General features: G+C 44.6%; 1 protein-coding gene across 2 annotated transcripts in view; it reads left to right on the plus strand.

The window, feature by feature from the left end:
- Positions 1-1497: 1497 nt before the first annotated feature.
- The window catches only part of RHBDL1 (rhomboid like 1), a 428939-nt gene continuing 403914 nt past the window's right edge, over positions 1498-26522 (plus strand). The window contains exon 1 of one of the 2 annotated variants that reach the window (XM_085628151.1): positions 1498-1718. In XM_085628151.1, the coding sequence (XP_085484277.1) occupies positions 1680-1718 (39 nt within the window). In that variant the 5' untranslated portion in view covers positions 1498-1679. The remainder of the gene's footprint in view (positions 1719-26522) is intronic. The other variant, XM_085628152.1, reaches the window with a different exon arrangement.

The raw sequence follows: 26522 nt of genomic DNA on the forward strand, positions 1-26522 counted from the left end.
CGCCGAACTTGTTGGTGATTCACCTGGGTGGGAACGACCTGACTTCATTGGGCAGAAGGGCCTTGCTCCAGGCAATGAGGGACACCTTATGCCAGCTCAGCAACATCATGGGGTCATGCGAATTGTGGTGGTCGGAGATGACACCACGTACTGTTTGGAGGGGAGCACGTTCAGGGGAAGCCATTGAGGTGTCTAGAAGAAAAATTAACCGTGCCATGCGCAGATTCACAGAGCAAAGAGGTTTTGGCTTCATCAGGCATGGGCTCATTCACGCCAAATCCACAGGGTGCCTGGAGGGTGATGGGGTACACCTCTCTAGTTTAGGCATGGACCTTTTCCTACTGGATTTAGGGGAAGCTTTGGCTGCAGCAGGTTGTAAGTAAGTAGACTACCTTGGTGGGGGGCCCTGGTAGTGACGGTGGCCACTCCCAAGGCTGTGGAGGAGTTACAGGGCGATCCAGAGTCTGCAGATACCAAGGGGTACTTCATGCAGGAGCACAGCGTGGTGCTAAGCCAGGATACCCAGGGATGTCTAGAGTTGTCCCCTGGAAGAACTACAGCGCCCCGTTAGTCCTACGGGCGGTTGTGGGTCTGAGCAACCGGGGGCTGCCAGCATACGCTCCGCCCACCTCTTTCGGGGGGGGGCGTGAGTAAGCACGTGGACTGGTGGTCCACGGATGGGAGGGGTGGCCCCTCCCAAGTTTTGGTATGCACCAACCGGCAACTGCCATGGTGTAATTTAGACTTATCAGACGGGCAGGCTGCTAGGGGTTGGCCTGCCCTGGGATCGGATCGCCCGTAAAATAACCCACCATGTTTGCATATTGGTTATGCTAATAAACCTGCAGCAATATTTCTCCACTTACAAAAAGTGTTGTGTGGTTTATTTATGTATTTATTATGTATTATGTGACAACAGTTGCCGATATTGGCACTATGCTCCATTCCTCAAAGGTCTGGAATTGTTATTTGCTACTTTCTATTTTCTCACTTCCCTCTAGGAGCTTCTCGCTTCTGCTCCTTCAAGTTGCACTACAGATCTGAGCACTGATGTGTCAGTAATCCCATTCTCCCTTACAGCCTGTCACTTCCTCCCTTTCTCCAGCTGTCATACATGACCTGCCACTCTATATACAGCCAGTCAGATATTGGCACAGTCTACCACCTCGACTGAACTTGGCCCAGCTTGGACTGAGTTTCTGGTGCCACTCATGATCACTCACTCCCTCTACCTTGGGACCCGGGAGTCCCTTCTGCCGGAGCAAACTTACTGCTGCCGCAGTGATCTTCGCCTGGAGAAATGCTACTGCTAGGGTAGCCCTGTGTGCATTTTTCCCCTCTGTCGCTCCTCCTCTGACTCCGCCTCCTTTCCGCGTCCCCTCTGTCCGACGGCTCCGGATTGGCCGAGGCTGCCCTGCCCCTTCTCCGAGCCTAGCGGCTGCAGGTCCATGATTATTCTCTCTGATGCCTTTGGAGTAAAGGCAGGGGAGGGGGTGGGGAGGGGGCTGCCGTCCCTCTGGCTGCGTGTGTGTGCATGTGTGTGTGACATCCCTGTGTATGTGTACGAGCTCGGCTATTTGCCCCTTCCTGTTTATCACGTTATTTATTTGCAATCGGGGTCTGCGTGTGAATTTGTCCGACTGCCCCCTCCCACCTCTGCAACCAGTCCCGGTGGGTATATGGAGAGACGTTCACTGCTGCAGCTCATCCAGGAGCAGGTGAGTGGCCCGGGGGGCCTCGCGCCCCGGGGAGGCTGTGCAGGGGAGGAGAAAGGGGCGGGGGGAGGTCGAAGATTTCGGGTGGTGGTGAAGTGTGGAGAGAGGGAAAGCCCCTCTGCCCTGGCGTCCCACCGCTCCTGCCACCTGTGCATGCACGCCGCCTCCAGGAGCTAGCCTCCCATCTCATCATGCATGCTCAGGCTGCAGCAGCGCCCTTCCCTGGTGATGACCCGCAGGGACCCTCTAGGACGACAGACATGGTTCACCTTGAGCAATGCTGTGTGGGTGTCTCTTGAGTGGGAGGCCTTCCACAGGGCATGCCCAGGTGAGGTGCTCCTCTGACAGTTCCACGGTAGGGTAAACCCCCACCTCCCTCCTGGTGCACGAATAGGTCAAACCCTCTAATGATGCCGAAGTAGAGAGGCGTGATCCACCGGGTGGGATCCAAACTGAGCACCCAAAGCCTGCTCAGGCAGCTACCCACCTCTGGAGATGAGACACCAAGATAAGGTGCCCTCTCTGGCGAGGCCTAGTCAGAGGGCCACTCCTGATGATGCATAGGTACGTTGCTCCCTAAATCCATGCCAGTGTAAGTCCCCGGCAGTTTGATATAGCGCGGTCTGGTCCAGAAGGTATCGGAGCGCTTTAAACGAGCACCGGTTACATTACACAAGGTCACATTCATGTTTTTGGTACAGGGAGATCACGTGGTTCGCCCAGAAACACAGGATCTTCAGCCGACGCCGAAACTCGAACCTGGTTCCATAGTTCCAAAGTCGGCAGCTCTGGCCGTTACGCCACACCATCTTCTCAAACCGAGTACCTCTTGTGGTGATGTTCCACAGCTGATATCCAGGCAGGGTGCCACACTGACAGTTTTCAGGGAGGGTGCCCCTAGGAATATCATCATGTAGGGTCACAACCCTCAACCATGCCCATATTGGGCCCCATTGTTTCAATGCCTTGCTAGAATGTGCACCATGATAATGCCCATCCGTGTACTGTTGCCCTTGGGTCAATGCCCAGCTAGTGTCTCCTCGTTCATGGCGCCCTGGTAGAGAAACGCCGGTCCCATGCCAAGGCTAGATGGCACCTCCAGTAATGCCCAAGTGTGGTGCCCATTCTTTTGGCGGCCGGTTAGAATGCTTATGAAGGCACGTGATGTCTTGCAGGGCGGTCCCTAGGAATATGGCATACAGAGATACTCAGGTTTGGAGCTGCCCCATGATGTGCGGTACCCAGGCAGAGGGTCGTTTCCTGCAGTGCTCCTCAGACGGATGCCCGCTCTGTAAGTCAACAAGTGGGAGGCCTCCTTGTGCAGTGTCCAATAATGTTCCTCTGCATCAACTGTATTGTGCCCACTCTGGGCAGCACTCTCCTAGTATGTCTCATCTAGAAATGCACTGGCAGACTTTCTGGCGGCCTGGCAGGGCACTCTTTTTGCGGTGTTCGGGCAAAGGATCTCTTAAATTGTGCCCAGGTAGAGTGCGCCATCGATGTTTACCCAAGTATAAGTGCTTAGAAAAGTCCCAGAGCACACAAGCCATCAGTGGCACGCTGGGCCCCTTTCCAAAGAGGTAGGAATCCCGAGGCAGCGTCTCCATGGCGACCAGAGGGCAGAGTGATGGATGCATAAGACCAGGAGTTGAAATCTTCGCCTACCTGCCGCTGGAAATGCAAAGCACATAGAGGGGCACGAGTCATGGGCTTATAGAGCAGCAGGATGTGTTTGTGGGACATTCGGGATGGGCAGGGAGCTGGTTAAGCTCCTCCCCCAACCCCCAGCTGGGCGGGCCCTGTTGAAAGATTGAACCTGGTTACAATGGATTAATTACCGCGTTAACGACGAGGGAGCTCAGGCGCCTCAGGCGTTGCTGGCGGTGATCGGCGGTTAGAAGATGGTAAAGAGTGCAATAATACCCAAGTATATCAGGAGTATTAATACCGGGGAGGGGAGAGGCTGCTGGCTGTCCGATTTGCAGCTATTAATGATGCATGGGTTCACAATGTTGTATATTTTGCTATACTAATTCTGTTAGGGCCCCTCAGGCATTTTGTAATAATAAGTTTGCGTTTGTTCATGGCGTTTAGTGGCACATTTTCTGCCTCTTCGTGGCGCTGTAAGTATCTGATGTTAATATTGCCCAACGCAGCGAGGCGCAGGGTGGCAATGACATGGATGTGTAAGCGTCACCTTGAGATGATGTGTGGCCGAGGCATGTGTGCGGATGGACACTGGCAGACATAGCACACATGAAAGCCCCCTGAAGAGATGACAAGCTAGAAGAGGGTCCTAGAAGGTGGAGGGAGCTTTGTAACACATTCCTAGCTGCTGACCCGGATGAGTGATCGGAACGAGTTAGGGACGAGCGAGGATTCGACAGAGGAGGAAGTGGACTGAGTGCACTGCCAGGCTCCTTGATCCCTGATGCTTTATCGAATCTTAACTTGCGAGGCCCTACTCTGATAATGAAACTCTGCTGTATAAATCCACCAATAGGTGCTGTTCAATGCTGTACACCTGTTAGTCTTTGTTGAAAGATAAATAAAGGTAATAAAATAAAAAACATATGTATATATCCTAATGTATGATACATCGGTGCGGGTAAGGTCTGAGATGTATTATTTGGTATACAAAGTTTGGGGATCAATGATTGGCAGAGTCACCGTTGCAAAGTTTGGTTATCAATGATTGGCAGAGTCACTGTGGTTGCAAAGTTTGGGTATCAATGATTGGCAGAGTCGTCGTGGTTTCAGAGTTTGGGTATCAATGATTGGCAGAGTCACCGTGGTTGCAAAGTTTGGGTATCAGTAATTGGCAGAGTCACAGTGGTTGCAAAGTTTTGGTATCAATGATTGGCAGAGTCACTATGGTTGCAAAGTTTGGGTGCCAATGATTGGCAGAGTCACTGTGGTTGCAAAGTTTGGGTATCATTCATTGTCAGTCACCGTGGTTACAAAGTTTGGGGATCAATGATTGGCAGACTGGCAGAGTCACCGTGGTTGCAAAGTTTGGGTATCAATGACTGGCAGAGTCACAGTGGTTGCAAAATTTGGGTATCAATGATTGGCAGAGTCACTGTGGTTGCAAAGTTTGGGTATCGATGATTGGCAGAGTCACTGTGGTTGCAAAGTTTGGGTATCAATGATTGATAGAGTCACTGTGGTTGCAAAGTTTGGGTATCAGTGATTGGCAGATTGGCAGAGTCACCGTGGTTGCAAAGTTTGGGTATCAAGGATTGGCAGAATCACAGTGGTTGCAAAGTTTGGGTATTAATGATTGGCAGAGTCACTGTGGTTGCAAAGTTTGGGTATCAATGATTGGCAGTCACTGTGGTTACAAAGTTTGGGTTTCAATGATTGGTAGTCACCGTGGTTACATAGTTTGGGTATCAATGATTGGTAAAGTTACTGTGGTTGCAAACATTGGGCATCACTGCTTGTCAGAGTCACCCTGGTTTCACAGTTTGGTTATCAATGATTGGCAGAGTTGCCATGGTTTCAAAGTTTGGGTATCAATAATTGACAGAGTCACTGTGGTTGCAAAGATTGGGTATCAATGATTGGCAGAGTCACTGTGGTTGCAAAGTTTGGTTATCAATGATTGGCAGAGTCACAGTGGTTGCAAAGTTTGGGTATCAATGATTGGCAGAACCATGGTGGTTTTAAAGTGTGGGGATCAATGATTGACAGAGTCACAGTGGTTGCAAAGTTTGGGTATCAATGATTGGCAGAGTCACAGTGGTCGCAAAGTTTGGTTATCAATGATTGGCAGAGTCACAGTGGTTGCAAAGTTTGGGTATCAATGATTGGCAGAATCATGGTGGTTTTAAAGTTTGGGGATCAATGATTGACAGAGTCACAGTGGTTGCAAAGTTTGGGTATCAATGATTGGCAGAGTCACAGTGGTCGCAAAGTTTGGGTATCAATGATTGGCAGAGTCGTGGTGGTTTTAAAGTTGGTTATCAATGATTGGCAGAGTCAGAGTGGTTGCAAAGTTTGGGTATCAATGATTGGCAGAGTCACTGTGGTTGCAAAGTTTGGGTATCCATGATTGGCAGAGTCACTGTGGTTGCAAAGTTTGGGTATCAATAATTGGCAGAGTTGGCGTGGTTTCAAAGTTTGGGTATCAATAATTGACAGAGTCAGTGTGGTTGCAAATTTTGGGTATCAATGATTGGCAGAGTCACTGTGGTTGCAAAGTTTGGGTATCGATGATTGGCAGAGTCACTGTGGTTGCAAAGTTTGGGTATCAATGATTGACAGAGTCACTGTGGTTGCAAAGTTTGAGTATCAGTGATTGGCAGATTGGCAGAGTCACCGTGGTTGCAAAGTTTGGGTATCAAGGATTGGCAGAATCACAGTGGTTGCAAAGTTTGGGTATTAATGATTGGCAGAGTCACTGTGGTTGCAAAGTTTGGGTATCAATGATTGGCAGTCACTGTGGTTACAAAGTTTGGGTTTCAATGATTGGTAGTCCCCGTGGTTACATAGTTTGGGTATCAATGATTGGTAAAGTTACTGTGGTTGCAAACTTTGGGCATCACTGCTTGTCAGAGTCACCCTGGTTTCACAGTTTGGTTATCAATGATTGGCAGAGTTGCCATGGTTTCAAAGTTTGGGTATCAATAATTGGCAGAGTCACCGTAGTTGCAAAGTTTGGGTATCAATGATTGGCAGAGTCACTGTGGTTGCAAAGTTTGGGTATCAAGGATTGGCAGAATCACAGAGGTAGGAATCCCGAGGCAGCGTCTCCATGGAGACCAGAGGGCAGAGTGATGGATGCATAAGACCAGGAGCTGAAATCTTCGCCTACCTGCCGCTGGAAATGCAAAGCACATAGAGGGGCATGAGTCATAGGCTTATAGAGCAGCAGGATGTGTTTGTGGGACATTCGGAATGGGCAGGGAGCTGGTTAAGCTCCGCCCCCAACCCCCAGCTGGGCGGGCCCTGTTGAAAGATTGAACCTGGTCACAATGGATTAATTACAGCGTTAACGACGCGGGAGCTCAGGGTATCAAGGATTGGCAGAGTCACCGTGGTTGCAAAGTTTGGGTATCAATGATTGGCAGTCACTGTGGTTACAAAGTTTGGATATCAATGATTGGTAGCCACCGTGGTTACATAGTTTGGGTATCAATGATTGGTAGAGTCACTGTGGTTGCAAACTTTGTGCAGCACTGATTGGTAGCCACCGTGGTTACATAGTTTGGGTATCAATGATTGGTAGAGTCACTATGGTTGCAAACTTTGTGCAGCACGGATTGTCAGAGTCACCCTGGTTTCACAGTTTGGGTATCAATGATTGGTAGAGTCACTGTGGTTGCAAAGTTTGGGTATCAATGATAGGCAGAGTCACCGTTGCAAAGTTTGGTTATCAATGATTGGCAGAGTCACTGGTATTGCAAAGTTTGGGTATCAATGATTGGCAGAGTCGTCGTGGTTTCAAAGTTTGGGTATCAATGATTGGCAGAGTCACCGTGGTTGCAAAGTTTGGGTATCAGTAATTGGCAGAGTCACAGTGGTTGCAAAGTTTTGGTATCAATGATTGGCAGAGTCACTATGGTTGCAAAGTTTGGGTACCAATGATTGGCAGAGTCACTGTGGTTGCAAAGTTTGGGTATCATTCATTGTCAGTCACCGTGGTTACAAAGTTTGGGGATCAATGATTGGCAGACTGGCAGAGTCACCATGGTTGCAAAGTTTGGGTATCAATGATTGGCAGAGTCACAGTGGTTGCAAAATTTAGGTATCAATGATTGGCAGAGTCACTGTGGTTGCAAAGTTTGGGTATCGATGATTGGCAGAGTCACTGTGGTTGCAAAGTTTGGGTATCAATGATTGACAGAGTCACTGTGGTTGCAAAGTTTGGGTATCAGTGATTGGCAGAATCACAGTGGTTGCAAAGTTTGGGTATTAATGATTGGCAGAGTCACTGTGGTTGCAAAGTTTGGGTATCAGTGATTGGCAGTCACTGTGGTTACAAAGTTTGGGTTTCAATGATTGGTAGTCACCGTGGTTACATAGTTTGGGTATCAATGATTGGTAAAGTTACTGTGGTTGCAAACTTTGGGCATCACTGCTTGTCAGAGTCACCCTGGTTTCACAGTTTGGTTATCAATGATTGGCAGACTGGCAGAGTCACCGTGGTTGCAAAGTTTGGGTATCGATGATTGGCAGAGTCACTGTGGTTGCAAAGTTTGGGTATCAATGATTGACAGAGTCACTGTAGTTGCAAAGTTTGGGTATCAATGATTGGCAGTCACTGTGGTTACAAAGTTTGGGTTTCAATGATTGGTAGTCACCGTGGTTACATAGTTTGGGTATCAATGATTGGTAAAGTTACTGTGGTTGCAAACTTTGGGCATCACTGCTTGTCAGAGTCACCCTGGTTTCACAGTTTGGTTATCAATGATTGGCAGAGTTGCCATGGTTTCAAAATTTGGGTATCAATAATTGACAGAGTCACTGTGGTTGCAAAGTTTGGGTATCAATGATTGGCAGAGTCACAGTGGTTGCAAAGTTTGGGTATCAATGATTGGCAGAATCATGGTGGTTTTAAAGTTTGGGTATCAATGATTGGCAGAGTCACAGTGGTTGAAAAGTTTGGGTATCAATGATTGGCAGAGTCACAGTGGTCGCAAAGTTTGGGTATCAATGATTGGCAGAGTCGTGGTGGTTTTAAAGTTGGTTATCAATGATTGGCAGAGTCACTGTGGTTGCAAAGTTTGGGTATCCATGATTGACAGAATCACTGTGGTTGCAAGGTTTGGGTATCAATAATTGGCAGAGTTGGTGTGGTTTCAAAGTTTGGGTATCAATAATTGACAGAGTCACTGTGGTTGCAAATTTTGGGTATCAATAATTGGCAGACTCACTGTGGTTGCAAAGTTTGGGTATCGATGATTGGCAGAGTCACTGTGGTTGCAAAGTGTGTGTATCAATGATTGACAGAGTCACTGTGGTTGCAAAGTTTGGGTATCAGTGATTGGCAGATTGGCAGAGTCACCGTGGTTGCAAAGTTTGGGTATCAAGGATTGGCAGAATCACAGTGGTTGCAAAGTTTGGGTATTAATGATTGGCAGAGTCACTTTGGTTGCAACGTTTGGGTATCAATGATTGGCAGTCACTGTGGTTACAAAGTTTGGGTTTCAATGATTGGTAGACACCGTGGTTACATAGTTTGGGTATCAATGATTGGTAAAGTTACCGTGGTTGCAAACTTTGGGCATCACTGCTTGTCAGAGTCACCCCGGTTTCACAGTTTGGTTATCAATGATTGGCAGAGTTGCCATGGTTTCAAAGTTTGGGTATCAATAATTGACAGAGTCACTGTGGTTGCAAAGTTTGGGTATCAATGATTGGCAGAGTCACTGTGGTGCAAAGTTTGGGTATCAATGATTGGCAGAGTCACTGTGGTTACAAAGTTTGGGTTTCAATGATTGGTAAAGTTACTGTGGTTGCAAACTTTGGGCATCACTGCTTGTCAGAGTCACCCTGGTTTCACAGTTTGGTTATCAATGATTGGCAGAGTTGCCATGGTTTCAAAGTAAGGGTATCAATAATTGACAGAGTCACTGTGGTTGCAAAGTTTGGGTATCAATGAATGGCAGAGTCACTGTGGTTGCAAAGTTTGGTTATCAATGATTGGCAGAGTCACAGTGGTTGCAAAGTTTGGGTATCAATGATTGGCAGAATCATGGTGGTTTTAAAGTTTGGGGATCAATGATTGGCAGAGTCACAGTGGTTGCAAAGTTTGGGTATCAATGATTGGCAGAGTCACAGTGGTTGCAAAGTTTGGGTATCAATGATTGGCAGAGTCACTGTGGTTGCAAAGTTTGGGTATCCATGATTGGCAGGGTCACCGTGGTTGCAAAGTTTGGGTATCAGTGATTGGCAGAATCACAGTGGTTGCAAAGTTTGGGTATTAATGATTGGCAGAGTCACTGTGGTTGCAAAGTTTGGGTATCAGTGATTGGCAGTCACTGTGGTTACAAAGTTTGGGTTTCAATGATTGGTAGTCACCGTGGTTACATAGTTTGGGTATCAATGATTGGTAAAGTTACTGTGGTTGCAAACTTTGGGCATCACTGCTTGTCAGAGTCACCCTGGTTTCACAGTTTGGTTATCAATGATTGGCAGACTGGCAGAGTCACCGTGGTTGCAAAGTTTGGGTATCAATGATTGGCAGAGTCACAGTGGTTGCAAAATTTGGGTATCAATGATTGGCAGAGTCACTGTGGTTGCAAAGTTTGGGTATCGATGATTGGCAGAGTCACTGTGGTTGCAAAGTTTGGGTATCAATGATTGACAGAGTCACTGTAGTTGCAAAGTTTGGGTATCAGTGATTGGCAGAATCACAGTGGTTGCAAAGTTTGGGTATTAATGATTGGCAGGGTCACTGTGGTTGCAAAGTTTGGGTATCAATGATTGGCAGTCACTGTGGTTGCAAAGTTTGGGTTTCAATGATTGGTAGTCACCGTGGTTACATAGTTTGGGTATCAATGATTGGTAAAGTTACTGTGGTTGCAAACTTTGGGCATCACTGCTGGTCAGAGTCACCCTGGTTTCACAGTTTGGTTATCAATGATTGGCAGAGTTGCCATGGTTTCAAAGTTTGGGTATCAATAATTGACAGAGTCACTGTGGTTGCAAAGTTTGGTTATCAATGATTGGCAGAGTCACAGTGGTTGCAAAGTTTGGGTATCAATGATTGGCAGAGTCACAGTGGTTGCAAAGTTTGGGTATCAATGATTGGCAGAATCATGGTGGTTTTAAAGTTTGGGTATCAATGATTGGCAGAGTCACAGTGGTTGCAAAGTTTGGGTATCAATGATTGGCAGAGTCACAGTGGTCGCAAAGTTTGGGTATCAATGATTGGCAGAGTCGTGGTGGTTTTAAAGTTGGTTATCAATGATTGGCAGAGTCACTGTGGTTGCAAAGTTTGGGTATCCATGATTGACAGAGTCACTGTGGTTGCAAGGTTTGGGTATCAATAATTGGCAGAGTTGGTGTGGTTTCAAAGTTTGGGTATCAATAATTGACAGAGTCACTGTGGTTGCAAATTTTGGGTATCAATGATTGGCAGACTCACTGTGGTTGCAAAGTTTGGGTATCGATGATTGGCAGAGTCACTGTGGTTGCAAAGTTTGTGTATCAATGATTGACAGAGTCACTGTGGTTGCAAAGTTTGGGTATCAGTGATTGGCAGATTGGCAGAGTCACCGTGGTTGCAAAGTTTGGGTATCAAGGATTGGCAGAATCACAGTGGTTGCAAAGTTTGGGTATTAATGATTGGCAGAGTCACTTTGGTTGCAACGTTTGGGTATCAATGATTGGCAGTCACTGTGGTTACAAAGTTTGGGTTTCAATGATTGGTAGTCACCGTGGTTACATAGTTTGGGTATCAATGATTGGTAAAGTTACCGTGGTTGCAAACTTTGGGCATCACTGCTTGTCAGAGTCACCCCGGTTTCACAGTTTGGTTATCAATGATTGGCAGAGTTGCCATGGTTTCAAAGTTTGGGTATCAATAATTGACAGTCACTGTGGTTGCAAAGTTTGGGTATCAATGATTGGCAGAGTCACTGTGGTGCAAAGTTTGGGTATCAATGATTGGCAGAGTCACTGTGGTTACAAAGTTTGGGTTTCAATGATTGGTAGTCACCGTGGTTACATAGTTTGGGTATCAATGATTGGTAAAGTTACTGTGGTTGCAAACTTTGGGCATCACTGCTTGTCAGAGTCACCCTGGTTTCACAGTTTGGTTATCAATGATTGGCAGAGTTGCCATGGTTTCAAAGTAAGGGTATCAATAATTGACAGAGTCACTGTGGTTGCAAAGTTTGGGTATCAATGAATGGCAGAGTCACTGTGGTTGCAAAGCTTGGTTATCAATGATTGGCAGAGTCACAGTGGTTGCAAAGTTTGGGTATCAATGATTGGCAGAATCATGGTGGTTTTAAAGTTTGGGGATCAATGATTGGCAGAGTCACAGTGGTTGCAAAGTTTGGGTATCAATGATTGGCAGAGTCACAGTGGTTGCAAAGTTTGGGTATCAATGATTGGCAGAGTCACTGTGGTTGCAAAGTTTGGGTATCCATGATTGGCAGGGTCACCGTGGTTGCAAAGTTTGGGTATCAATAATTGGCAGAGTTGGCGTGGTTTCAAAGTTTGGGTATCAATAATTGACAGAGTGACTGTGGTTGCAAATTTTGGGTATCAATGATTGGCAGAGTCACTGTGGTTGCAAAGTTTGGTTATCAATGATTGGCAGAGTCACTGTGGTTGCAAAGTTTGGGTATCAATGATTGGCAGAGTTGTGGTGATTTTAAAGTTTGGGGATCAATGATTGGCAGAGTCACCGTGGTTGCAAAGTTTGAGTATCAATGATTGCCAGAGTGGTCGGTGTTTCAAAGTTTGGGGATCAATGACTGGCAGAGGCACCGTGGTTGCAAAGTTTGGGTATCAATGATTGGCAGAGTCACAGTGGTTGCAAAGTTTTGGTATCAATGATTGGCAGAGTCACTGTGGTTGCAAAGTTTGGGTACCAATGATTGGCAGAGTCACCGTGGTTGCAAAGTTTGGGTATCATTCATTAGCAGTCACCGTGGTTACAAAGTTTGGGTACCAATGATTGGTAGTATCACCGTGGTTGCAAAGTTTGGGTATTAATGATTGGCAGAGTAACTGTGGTTGAAAAGTTTGGGTATCAATGATTGGCAGAGTCATTATTCTTGCAAAGTTTGGGTATCAATGATTGGTAGTGTCGCCGTGGTTTCAAAGTTTCGGTATCAATGATTGGCAGAGTCACCATGGTTGCAAAGTTTGGGTATCAATGATTGGCAGAGTCACCGTGGTTGCAAAGTTTGGGTATCAATGATTGGCAGAGTCACTGTGGTTGCAAAGTTTGGGTATCAATGATTGGCAGATTGGCAGAGTCAGCGTGGTTGCAAAGTTTGGGTATCAAGGATTGGCAGAGTCACCGTGGTTGCAAAGTTTGGGCATTAATGATTGGCAGAGTCACGGTGGTTGCAAAGTTTGGGTATCAATGATTGGCAGTCACCGTGGTTGCAAAGTTTGGGTATCAATGATTGGCAGAGTCACTGTGGTTGCAAAGTTTGGGTATCAATGATTGGTAGAGTCACTGTGGTTGCAAACTTTGGGCAGCACTGACTGGCAGAGTCACCCTGATTTCATAGTTTGGGTAATTCAAAAAAGGAGCTATAGAGGGATAATGTGCCAGAGCGCCCTCCACTCAACAAATATTTTAACAACAAAGATCTGGCACAAATAGGCACTCTTCAATTTATCTATAAATCCAGGATTGGGAAAAGGAAAGATAATTTTATCAAAAACCTCAATCACCTCATTAATGTCTTGGTGTAACCCAATCCAGCGTGCCTCATACTCTATAAAATAAAGAAAGCGAATGAGATGAAAGAGTGATCAGTCAGTGCCTTAAAAAGATTTTCTATTTACACATACCACCAATTTCCAATGTATATATGTAAAAAGTGTGTAAGAAAAGAGAAAGTATCTCACGTGCGCACCACCAGAGGATCTACTGGCGGGTTCTCACCAGCTTGCCCACGTTTGTTTCATCATTGATAACTTTCTCAAAACAGAATAATGTGTCCAGTGAAGAAGAAAGTAAAGATAAAAGAAACTTGTGTCCCCCGTGAAAAAGATGAGACTAAAGGAGTCTCAATTAAAACAGGATTAGACTCACAGGTACTATTCTTCTTTATTCCGAACTGAGAGTCTATACCACGTCTAAAAACACAGCATGTTGAAAACCATTTTAATGACGGCCAACATGTTTCATTGCCATATTATTTGTGGCAAATTCGTCAGGGCTAACGAGGTCAACAATCACCTCCCTGGACAAACAACATCAAAAAAGGACTAGTAGGAGCTATGGGCCCACATACCAGCTCCCACCAACTCAAGGGAACATATATCAAGTATAGTTTTCGTCCCTTCCAGAAGCACTTTCGTTGCTAATGCTTACGTCGCACTCCAGCGATTTCGGGCGGTAACTCAACCTGGACCCCTGCAGTCCTGTTTTTGCCAACAGGTGTTTAAGGAGGACCAGGCAAAATTGCTGCCAGTCTCCGTCTTAAAAAGGCATCCACTCTACATCATTCAATTTATTTTTTTAAATTCCGAATCCATCTTGGACTGGTAAATTTTAAAAACGGCCAATACAACATTTTGTAGGCACTCACACGTGTGGTGATCCATGTGCTCTCATACGTCATCGTGAATGCTCCAGCCTACAAAAAATGCGGTGACATTTTTCTTCTTTTTTCTTTTTTGACTTTTGGCCAATACGACTCAAAGTGGCCACCTATTGGCTTTGCCAATGCTTCTTTAAAAAGTAAAAGTGATGGCTGGATATTAATTTACTAAATATTGGTGTGTCTCCCCCTCACCATATCTCTGAGTAAACCTTGGACAGCTCTGCCTTGCTTACTCAGATGGGCAAGTTCTACAGTGATGTACTCGTTGCTCCGTTTAGTCCAGTGGTAAGGTAGTCTAGGACAGTGGTTCTTAACCTGTGGTCAGGGACCTCTGGGTGTCTGTAAAACCTACTCAGGGCTATGTGAAGGCGTAGAAAATTAAATAATCTTAACTACTTATTAAAGTGTATGGAAATAAGGAAGCAAAATGTAAAACTGAACCTTTTAAAATGTGCCGTAAATGTGAGGGAATTTAAAATTGGAGGCTAAAAATTTAGTTAGATTGATTCGTGGGAGCAGTGCAAGTCAATCAAACAGAATTTATTAAGAACAATAGGTGGCCTGAGCTGAATTTAGAAAACATCCAACCTTCCCATTAAAAGGATTTATTACATATTTTAACATTTATTTATATATTGAATAAAATATTTAGTAATTTGTGTATTTACTTGATGAATGCTTGCTTCTGAATTTTTGTGCAATGCTTTGTGGGTCCAATCATCCTAGTTGCTTAAGCCGGGGTCCCTGGCTTGCAGTAATGACTCATTGGGGTTCACAGATTCTGATTGTGATTCGGTGGGGGTCACTGGATTCCAGTAATGATTATGTGAGGGTCCGCAGAAGTCAAAAAGTTAAGAACTGAGATTTGGCTCCATCCCTTTGTTGATCTTCTTTACAAGCATTCAGTTGGCCAGCTGTTGCATTAGCTCACATATGAGGCGCCAGAATTCCCATGAATGATAAATACATCATTAACGCAGACGTCATCTTTAATACAGTAAGAGGGGGCTTTGCATGTCAAATACAATTGAAATGAGTTTTATATTGTGAAATCTTTTGCAAACGCAATGGGAAGGTTCTTGCATTCTGAAATATGTGATAAATGCCATATGAAGGGGCTTTCCATTGTTTAATGCAGAGAGAGTGTTGGGGTCCCCACTACTATCTGATTTTGGCACTTATCGCCTGCTGGAGTTTTCATTCTGGTTGGCATTGGAGACTCAGTGATGGAGAGGTATCTATTTTAAATTCAAATGTTGTTATTGAGGTTTGAGAGAAACATAAAAGAAACAAACAAAAAAACTGCTTTATCTTAAGGGTATGCTGTCAAGAAAAGAGACAGTCATAAAATGCCAGTCTGAATGACCCTGAACGTTGAAATCCTCAAGGATATGCATTCTGAGATGGCAGGGACCAATAATATAAAGTTTAACCAAGGAAGGAAGACAAAACCTTGGCAGGAAAAACTGACTAGGAAGCAAAATCATCTTGTCAGAGCAAAGCCGCAAGAAAGGAGGAGAAGCCATCAAAGCCCCAAGCTCACCAACCCGCCACCCAGAGTAAATGGCCACCAAAAAAAGAAACTTGGCAGAAATAACCTTAAGGTCAACAGAAAGCAAAAGCTCAAAAGGGGGACTGGTTAATGCCTGCAGGCCCAAGGGAAGATCCCATGCTGGACCAGGAGAGCATGAAACAGGACGCTAAAGCAAAAAACTCCTCAAAAGGTAAGCCACCAAGGGAGAGACAGAAACCACAGGAGAACCCCTGAAGGCAAGAATGGCAGCCCACTGAGCCCGGAGAGTGGAAACAGCCAGACCCATGACAAACCCATCACTCAAAAAGTCCAATGGCCGGACAGGATCACACAAGGAAGAAGACAGACCATTCCTAAGGCACCAGGAGTCAAAGTTCTTTCAATGACTACCATAAGACCTCAGCGTCGATGACCTGTGAAACAATTGGATGCTCTGAGCCACATCAAGAGAACAACCCAGAATCAACAAAACAAACCTCTCAAGTGCCAAACCCCCATCCAGAGGTGAAGCAGAGAGGACACACTGAGAAGAGGAGCATGCAGCAGAGAGGGATACAGGGGAAACTGCCAATGGGGGCACACTGAGAAATCTAGAAGAAGGGGAAACCAAGGCTGCCGGGACCACTCCAGCACAACCAGAAAAACCTCCGGTCGATCCACATCAATCTTTAGGAGGACCCTGGGAATCAAGGAAAAGAGTGGGAAGGCAAACAGGAGTCCCTGGGACCAAGGAACGGAGAAAGCACCAATCGCCAAGACCCACTGAGATGGAACCAGGCTGCAAAAATGTGGAATAAGGGCTGTGTCCTCAGAAGCAAAGAGATCCAGCGAAGGAAGGCCGAATTGGGAGAGAATCTGCTGGAACAGAAGGAGGGACAGACACCTGGTCACAGAGGACAGAAACACCCAGCTCAAAGAGTTCACCGGCCCATTCTCCCTCCCCAGAAGATGGTCTGCCAACAGAGAATGGAGATTCCTCTCGGCCCATAGACCGATCCTCCTGAAAAGGAGAAGCAGAGATCGGCACATCCCCCCCTGCTGGTTAATATAAGCACAAACAACCTGGTTATGGGACTGAGCACAAACAGCACAGCCTAGAAGGAATAGAGCAAACCAAAGAAGGGCCAACCGAACAGCCTTCAACTCCCGCTATTTTAATGGTTGGAGAGCCTCGACACGGGGCCACCTGCCCAGGGCTTTTGAAACCCCTAGAACTGCACCCCACCCCTTGGCACTGGCATCGGTCGACAACACCAGCATGGCAAGAGGAGGGAGAAGAGCAAAACCCCTGGAGAGATTCTGAGGGGACAACCACCACTGGTGGGAAGTCTGAATCGCCAGAGACACAGAAATAAGGGTGTTGTAGGCCTTACAGACAGGATCCCAGTGGCACAGAATGTGATGCTGGAGTTGATACAAATGCAGACGGGCCCAAGGGAGGAGATGCAGGGTGGAGGCCATCTCACCTTGACTCCGCAACCAGAGCCGGGCAGAGACCTGAGACTGAGACAGCACCCAGGAAAGATGTCTGAACAGAGTCAATTGTCTTTCCTGGGACAGGAACACCATCCCCAGATCCATCCGGAAGAAAGCCCTGAGGTACTTCAAAGGCTAGGAGGGCTGAAGGGAGGATTTCCTGTGGTTGATGAGAAACTCATAAGACTCCAGAAGACGACAGATCTGAGCCAAATCCTCCTGTGACTGAGAGAAAGAAGGAGAAACAATCAACCAATCATTAAGGTAAGGACAAATCTGAATGCCCCAGGAATTGAGAGTACCTACCGGGGGGCCAAGAGCTTCGTGAAAACCCTTGGTGCTGAGGAAAGGCCAAAAGGAAGCACCTGGAGCTGAAAGTGCTGGGCCCCCACCACAAAGCGTAGAAACCTCTAATCCGATGGATGGATTGGAACATGCAGGTAGGCGTCCATCAGGTTGAGGGAGGCAAGGAAGCAAACCTGGTACACTAGCTGAAGTATAGACTGCAAAGTCATCATCTTGAAAGGGCGATGAGGAATGTGGAGACTTACCCCCTTAAGATTCAACACAGAGCGCAAGCATGTTGTATCCTTCTTGGAGACCAGAAAGAGGATGGAATAACAACCCAGCCCCCTTTCCTGGGGTGAAACATCAACAATCGCAGCCTTCTCCAAGAGAAGCAGAATGCCCTCCAGCAAGGCTACCCGCCTCAGAGGATGACGTGGAAGAGGAGTCTCCCAGAACACTGGAGAGGGCCAAAATGAAAAATCGATCCACTAACCAGAAGTCACCATCCCAACTGCCCAGGCATCAGAAAGACTCAGCCAGCAATTACCAAGGAAGCAAAGGAGACCTCCAACCGGAAAAGGCGCATAGTCACTGCTTTGGAAAAGGAGTGGCAGTAGTACCACCGGACTGGAACTTGTCACCCACCCCCAGGAGCGCCCTGGCCATGACACCTGCCAGGAAAGGGCTGCTGAGCACCCCTGGCTCAAGGAAAGGCAAAAGCGTGACTATAACCAAACCCACAACCCTGAGAAGGAGGTCCAACAGGAGCCAAAAGCTTTTGTTTCTCAGCTGACTGCTTGACCAAGTCCTCCAGCTAGGGTCCAAACACTTTGGAATCCTCAAACATCAATTTGAGCATGATAGACTTCTGAGAGGACCCAAACTTCAAAATATGACGGCGTGCAGCAATGGAAGCCCCGGAAGCAGCAGCCGCTGCACACTACTTATCAACGGAAATGTCTGAAAGGTATCACACTTGGAGTTCCATGAGAGCTAACAGAGAGCAGGCATCTTCCCCCTCATTCAACCGAAGAGCCAGAGCCTGGAAATCCTTTTTTTGTAAAATGTATTTATTGACAATTTGTACAACAATACATATTCAGCATTGCAATATCAAGACTGTATAATTAAAAAACATATTTGTTCCGAATGTGTGAACAAGCAAACAGAAATCAAAAAAGAACAATTACAAAACAGACAGGAGGCTTTGTACATAGCTCTCATCACCTAGTTAAAGACAGTAGGCATTAGGCTTGTCCTCATGTAAAGCTCAACATATCAATACCATTATAAGCTACTCACAGTGAACCTGTCGTGGGCGGCCAGCAAATGTCAGGTCCCGACAACCATTCAAGAGAGTTTAGCTAAAATGGGTGCGTATCTACATGTGGTTCAAGTGACTGTGAAGGGCAAGATTCAACTCGGGAAGCGGAGGCATAGCTGTCTTCCTGAAGTGTTCTTAGCCAGTCTAAGAAGGGGCCCCCTATATCCTTTGGCTGGAAGCTATGGGTATTAGCTCCCAGAAGGTTGACAATTGAGTGTGACTGAATGTGACGTCCAGGATCCAGGCCTTGACTGTGGGTGCTTTCCTATCCTCCAATGAATGGACACTCTCTATTTAGCCATCAGGAGTAACAAAGCGTGTATTTTATGGTACTCGGCCTTAGTGTCTTTCACATATCCCAATAACCCAATGTCCGGCTGAGGTTCGCTGGGTACCCCTTATATTTCATGAATGTTACTAAAAATGGCAGCCCAGAAGGAAGCAATGGGCAGACAGTACCAGGACATATGTATAAAGGTGGCAGGAGCATGCTCGCACCTCCAGCATCTCTCATCTGGTCTTAACCCCATACAATATAACTGAGAGGGGGTCCTGTAGAACATGTGCAAGTATTTAAAGTGTATTAATCTCAGATTATAATTGGGTGTGAGTAGCTGGAGTTGGCCACAACAGAAGATCATTTTTTCATCCATCACCTGACCTTCAAGATCTGCATTCCAGTTGTGCTGGGCTTTGGGTGTAATCAGTGGTGCTGTGATTTGCATAGAGCAGTACATCCTCGTGATTAGTCTGCGGGAGCCTGTAGTAGTTATTAGCTGCTCTAGCACTGGTAATTGATTAGGTTTTTTTGGAAAAATGGCATGTAGCTGCCTGGAAGTGGCTTTAATCTTAAAATAAAGAAATAGCTCCGAAAATTTCTTCGGGCCCTCGGCCAAAGATTCCAGTGGGGCACAGAAAGTGTCTTCAGGATATAGACCCACAAATGTTTCAAAATAGTGGTTCCAGACAACGGCGGACACGGTGACCGCACTACCCTGTGTTGTTCCCTTTGTTGTCACCTGGTAGTCAAATGTGGGGTGAGCGTGCATGGACCAACTCCAGCACTCGCCGTCGTTGAGTGCCAACTGCTGTGCAGAAAATTGATAGACTGGGATTTGGTGGAGTGGTGCACAGCTCGTAAATACAGCAGTGGTGGTCAAATAGTCAATGAGTCCTGATATATAATAAATCTTTTTTTTATTTTTTTCAGAAATAGTTTACCAGCCAACGCGTTTCGTTCAAAAATTGAAATTCTTCAGGGCATAAGTGAGCATTCTTGTAAAATCAAAATGGTAAGGTGGCAAGTGTTCAGCGCGGGGGCTGCCTTGATAAGGGCCTGTGTGCGTTAAATCTTTCAGGCGAGCTGGAAGTGGCGCTGTCCGCTTTAGAGTGTAGCAAATCTGATTTATTATACATCAGGACTCATTGACTATTTGACCACCACTGCTGTATTTACGAGCTGTGCACCACTCCACCAAATCCCAGTCCACAAATGTTTCAAGTCCCATTGATTTTGCCAACGCTACGTTCCCATCGTCAGCCATGGCTGGGATCTGTGGGTTTCGTGACAAAGGGGCAGGCGAGCTCTGGTGCGTATTCTGTCCCAAGCCCACCTTAGGGTTTCAACTGTATCTATCCCGTCCATCGGCCTTCTGTATCTTTGGTAGATGGCAACCTGGAGAGGAACAGGGGCTGCTATGTACGTCTTGACAGCCACATGAGGCTGGAACAGGATGGTAAGTAACCAGAAATGTAAAAATTTCGCTTGCGTGCAGTACGCATACAATGGTCATCCAGCGCAAGACCGGGGAATGGGGAACAACCTGTACCAATATCCTCCCCGTGTCGCAGACCCGACGTCACACTAGCTCATTCACTCACGCAGTCATTGGTGGGGCCCATAACACCAACACTCATACGTCTCTCTCACGAGTCCGCACACACACAGGAGGGATGAATGATTCAAGCGCTGGACATGTTGGGGGGGAACACCTTATAACCTAAAGGGAGAGAAAATCTTTTTACAAAATATACATCGATCTTTGTCGTCTATAGATCCCTATTATTAAACATCAAGGCACTCCTCCCACTTGGTCGACGGACCAATTAGTTGGATTGGTTGATGGTGATCTAGAACCAGCTAAAACACATTTTAAGAATCAGAATCTTTCTCTAAATGAAGAACCATAAACTCATGGTTTCTCGTTAATCAATAATTGTTTATCTAAATTTTCATAATGATTTATATTTGCATTTGTCTCGTCAAAGTTTAGAAATTTTTATATCAAATTTAAGTAAATCGCAGAACATCATATTTACCTAATCTGGCTATCTGGGGCTTCTCTATTTCAATGGCTCTGCATAACCGAGTTCTGCCATCAATCGCCCAAATATAGCAGGCCAAAACTCAGAGTCCAAAGTCCTCTGCTCGGCACGTTACAGTCCCAAAGATCGGCAAAGGACCAGAGACGTGCAAGCATCAATCATTGCCTGTGGAGTTGTAAAATAATCCGCAGTCATCAGACGATCAGGCAGCATCCGGACCCTCAAAGATTTAGGAGCGATAAATCTCTCTCTCTCTATTCTACTACTCTTTTTATAATACAATGAAGTAAAAGAAGATACATTTTTAAGTTTTAGAGCAGTCGTGACTGGCTGTTTGAGATGGTATGATTTGTATTCCCAGATTCTTAGTACAGTTCGAGGGGTGTGGTCATTGGTCAGCAAAGTGTCGGCTTGCTCCGGTTTACTGTAAGGTTGATTGTTCCCCTGTTCTGGGCAAAAATCCAATTTGCCATCCTTGACCAGGGACACACCGTATAAAGGTCGCCAAGAGGTCCAGGCTACATGTTGGCGCGTGCGCAATTGATTCCGCGCCTCACGAGACAGTGGCCACTTCTGCACGCGAAGTCGGCGGCCATTTGGATTAGGCCCAGATGTCAACTTAAGCGAAACAAACACAAAAGAATAATTAATGCATAGAAATAGTATTCATACTGTTAACCCCTTGTTAATCCCTCTATGTGCTTGTAGTTATCTAGCATATAGCGACATTTAAAGCAATTATATTCACCTTTTCCGATCCTCCTCGATGATGTAACATCACAATTCAACATATATCATGCAATATCCTATCACCACATATACTATTTATTAATATGAGTACGGATTTTAGTTATAAGAGTTATTAAGCCATGCATATAGCAAATCCCATGTGTGGTTCAAATTAATATATATATTTTTTTAATAATGTTGATTAGAGTACATGCAACACTTGTTTAATAATATTATAGTTAATAGATTATATAATTTGTATTTTCATGCAAGAATAGAGGAGATATACAACATTTTGCACTACCTGCTCCATCAATCACCCCTTTGGTGATTTTATCACCACACTACTAAAATTGTGTATAAATTTGTCATGAAAAGAGAAATGAATTCATTGTATTCACATTTCTGTTTCCCCAATTTCTTCTCTTCTTGCTGTTTTATACATACTATCTTTCATCTCTTCTAATTCTACTTCTTCAAATTCTCTTTCTTGTCTCTTATCCTGTCTTCTTTTCCAATTTTCTCTTTTTAACTTTTTCTGTATTTTCTTTCTTTTATAACATAGACATCTTAGTCTTAAAATTAATACTAGAAAAATCACACATGTTAATGGAAATAGAATCTTACCTATGAACGTGTTACCTAAATTTAATAAGAAATCTTTAATAGAAGAAAATTTCTTTTCAATCTTTTCCCAAACACTTTCAACCTCCAGTGGTGCAATTTGCTCATGCAAATCAGTTATATTTTTAATGTAGATCTACAGATCTTGACTTTCGTCAGGAATGTAAGTGCAACAATGTTGAACTTTCAGCATTCCACAGACTCCACCCTCTTTCGCCAATATCATAGCAAGGGCAAGTCGATTTTGCATTACCATGGCACGCATGGCAACCATTTCAGTATATACCAATAAAAATCCTCCAGCGGTGCTTGTTGACAAGCGATCCACTACTGTTGATAGTTTTCTAATTTTGTGTGCATTCAGAGATATTCCCACTGCTGGTATCAATGCTCCAAAAATGTCTCCTACAATTTCTGACCAAGATTCTCTTTTTCTACGTGTTAGTTGACTACCTAACTCATGTACACCATCTTTCCCTCTTCCCATGTGGAATATCTTTGGGAAAACCGGGCCTACATAACATGTGCCATGCCAATGGTCTGGCAAACGGTAATATGCATTGTTCCTGCAGATAAAATATAACCCAGGAAAAACTGGATCATTTCCTCCTTTAAATCCCCAACCACCCATGATTCGATATGTATCATGGCATTCACTATTACCTACAAATTAATTATCATATGCAGTTTGATTTCTTCTAATACACAACTTTCCTTTCTGAGGCCAATCCAAAGCCATTGTTGGACTAACTTTTCCCTTCAAATGCTTTTCTCTTTCCACATCCCAAACAGTCTTTTCTTCTTTTCCTTCAGGTATTTTCCTTTGCATCTTTAATCTCCTTTCTTCAACCATATCTAAGAACATCCTTTCCTCTTTCTTTAAACTGCAAGTTAGATTATTTCTAAATATAGACTCTAATGTTAGTTCTTTAGTTTCAAAGAAAAATTCACCTAACACCTTTGCAGGCTTTACTTTATTCAATTTGTCAACTACAGGTACTTGTGAAAATATATTATCTACATCTGAAAAATAATATTCTAATTTCCCTGTTTTGTAAAACAAACTAGCTATTACACTACATGTTATTCCATAGGTTACTGTGAGGTGATGATATGTCACTCCCTCAGATACAGATGCAGGTAACTGCATGCAGACGTAGCAGTCCCTCACGTCCATTGCCTTTACATATTCGTACAGCAGTTTTGAAAATACATTGTTAGAGAAATCATTTATAGACCTGTCTTTATTTAGATAATTTCTATCTATTTTAGTCGGATATACTTTCTGAATCTTTTCTATATTAGTTTTATTCTCACTATGTCCTTCTATTGTTTCTAGTGTAATCTTAAATGAGATCATCAAAGCTAACGCACTCCATAGAAGCATTAGTATTCCTGTACAACAACAACACATTTTAAAGCATGTTTTAAGAAATATGCATCTAGCTTTTCTACTTTCTGTGTTTGCCATTTTCGTAAAATAATCAGTTTCTTTTGACTTAACCTCTTCTACTTCACAACTAGTTTTGTCTAACCCAAGGCTCTAAGCACCTTCTTGGTTCTATCAGTTATGTCTTTCCCGTATTTTATTAGCATCACCTTTTGTCTTGATCAGTTTGGCATTTGATCGTCTTTCACTTTCCTTTCATAATCTTGATATAGAACCTCCTGAACATCCGTTTCTTCTCCAATATCGGACAAGATAACTCTCAGGATTTCCGATTCTTCGTCTTCCTCAACCACTTCTGGTACAGTCACGTTTGGGTTTTCTTGGCTATCCGCCTCTTCTTTTATTTCAGGCAGGACCACATACGACCATTCCGGCGACTTATACTTCTGGTTAGGTTTTCTCATTCTTTTGTTTTCCTCTACTGTAGTTGTTTCCCCGTCTTTTGATTTTCCTTGACTAGATACTTCATTCACTTGTTCAGCTCTGGGTGAATTCACTCTTGTCAATCTGTATCTCAATCTTTTCATTTTATTTGGCCAGATTTCATCTCTTGCTGATCTTTTCAATTTATTTCCATGTTCGTTTTTCTCAGCTCTCCATGCTCTTTTTCTCATTACTCGACCTTCTGGTACTTCTTTATCACTATCCTCTGATTCTGTTTCAACTTGCTTTTTGCTTTCAGCTGTTCTTCTTTCCACCACTTATTTTATTTTTCCTACTTCTGTCCCTCCTCGTGTTTCTTCCACACAATCTTCCTGCTGACTAACTGTCCCTTCCTCTAACTGGATGTTCGAATTCCCTACAACTCCTCGGGGGTCTTCTGCAGAAACCGTTCCCTCACTTTCTATATCTGGCACCTGTCCATCTACCTTTGTTGTTTCAGGTGGAATTTCTCTCAGTTTTCCATCAGGAACTTCCTTATCAACAATTTCTTTAATTGTCTCATCACTGCTTTTTTCTGTTCCTGAATGTACCTGTATTTTTTCAGTCTCTGAGTCTGAGCTGGTATCAGAAATCTGTAACTTCCTTCTCAAAGGAATATTTTCTGGGGCAAAGGTCAAATTTTGCTCTGACTTCCCCCTTTCAGGATTTTCTCTTGTTCTCGTTTCTTCAGCATCCGATTCAGAACTAGTTTCTGACTCCTCAAAATATTCTCCTCCCTTGTTATCCACTGGATTTGTAATTCTAAATGTGTGACTAGCATGAATCCAGTTCTTTACCCCAGCACACTTCACGGCTGTTGTTGTAGTTAAAATCACTTGTCATGGTTTTCCCCAACGTGGGACCAAACAGTTCCTCCTTCTGTATACTTTAATTCTCACCCAGTCTCCTGGGCTCAGATCATGAGCTTGCTTCTTTTCAAGGGTGGTGGCATCCGATCCAACCTGATGAAACACAGAATGTACGGCGTCAACCAGCTCCTTACAGTAATCCAACACCAAGTCATCAGATATAGGCAACAGCTTGTTGACTGGTATGAAAACATGTCGCATTGCTCTTCCCATGACAATTTCATGGGGACTCAGACCTGTGTTCCTATCTGGAATAGATCTAATAGTCATGAGTACCAGAGGCAAGACATCAGGCCATTTCAAACCTGTGGCTAAACTCATTTTCCCTACTCTGTTTTTAATGGTGACATTTACTTGTTCCACCACACCAGAAGCCTCTGGGCGATAGGCACAATGTAGTTTTTGTTGTACATTCAATTCTTCACAAATTAACTTCATAATTTCATTATGAAAATGTTTTCCTCTATCTGACTCAATTGTGACTGGGAACCCGAATCTAGGGATGAACTCTCTCAATAGTAATTTGGCTACTGTAATTCCATCACTTCTTCTTGTGGGGTATGCTTCTACCCATCTAGAAAACAGGCAGACCATTACTAGAACATACCTCAACCTATTACAAGGGGGCATTTCAATGAAGTCAATCTGCATTCTGGTGAATGGCCCTCCTTCACGGCCTATCGTTCCTAGACTTACCACTGTTTTCCTTCCAGGATTGAATTGCTGACATATAAGGCATCTTTGACAAATGCTCTCAGCTACAAGTCTAAATTTTGCATTGTACCATGTCTGCTTAAATGATCTAATCATGGCATCTCTCCCTATATGTGCTTGTCCATGATACATCCGTGCTATGGCAGACACCATGCTATCAGGCATGACTGGTCTTCCATCCCGATAGACCCACACATGATCTGTTTCCCTTGGTGCACATCCTGCTTTTACCCATTGTCCCATTTCCTCATCTCCTGCTTCTTCCTGTAGCTGCCTCACTTCCTCCCATGTATTCACAATGTTAGTAAACAACAAGGGACAAGAATTCATTTCCTTTTCTTTTGCCCCGTTCACAGAATTCTAATATTGAGCCATATCGTTTGCGTACTTGTTCCCTACTGCGATGTAATCTACGGTCTTCGAGTGAGCATCACACTTTACAACAGCCAATTGCTTAGGCAGCTGTATCGTCTCAAGCAATTTCCCAACCACTTTAGCATTCTTTATAGGGGTTCCACTTTAAGTAAAAAATCCTCTCTGTCACCAGATTTGGCCAAAGACATGCACGACACCAAAGCCATACTGACTATCTGTTATCACAATCACTCTTGCATGCTCTGGTTAAGGCAAACAGTTCAGCAACCTGGGCTGATTTTACTCCCTAAAGGTAAGATGCTTCCATTACCGCTGCTACTGTACATACTGCATATGCTGCACTCAGAATTTCTTCGTCTGTTCTCAAGCATGACCCATCCACAAACATCACATAGTCACTTTCAGTCAGGGGTACATCTTTTATGTCA

Source organism: Triturus cristatus, chromosome 10 (assembly GCF_964204655.1).
Source record: "Triturus cristatus chromosome 10, aTriCri1.1, whole genome shotgun sequence".
In the NCBI taxonomy this organism is placed as follows: Eukaryota; Metazoa; Chordata; class Amphibia; order Caudata; family Salamandridae; genus Triturus; species Triturus cristatus.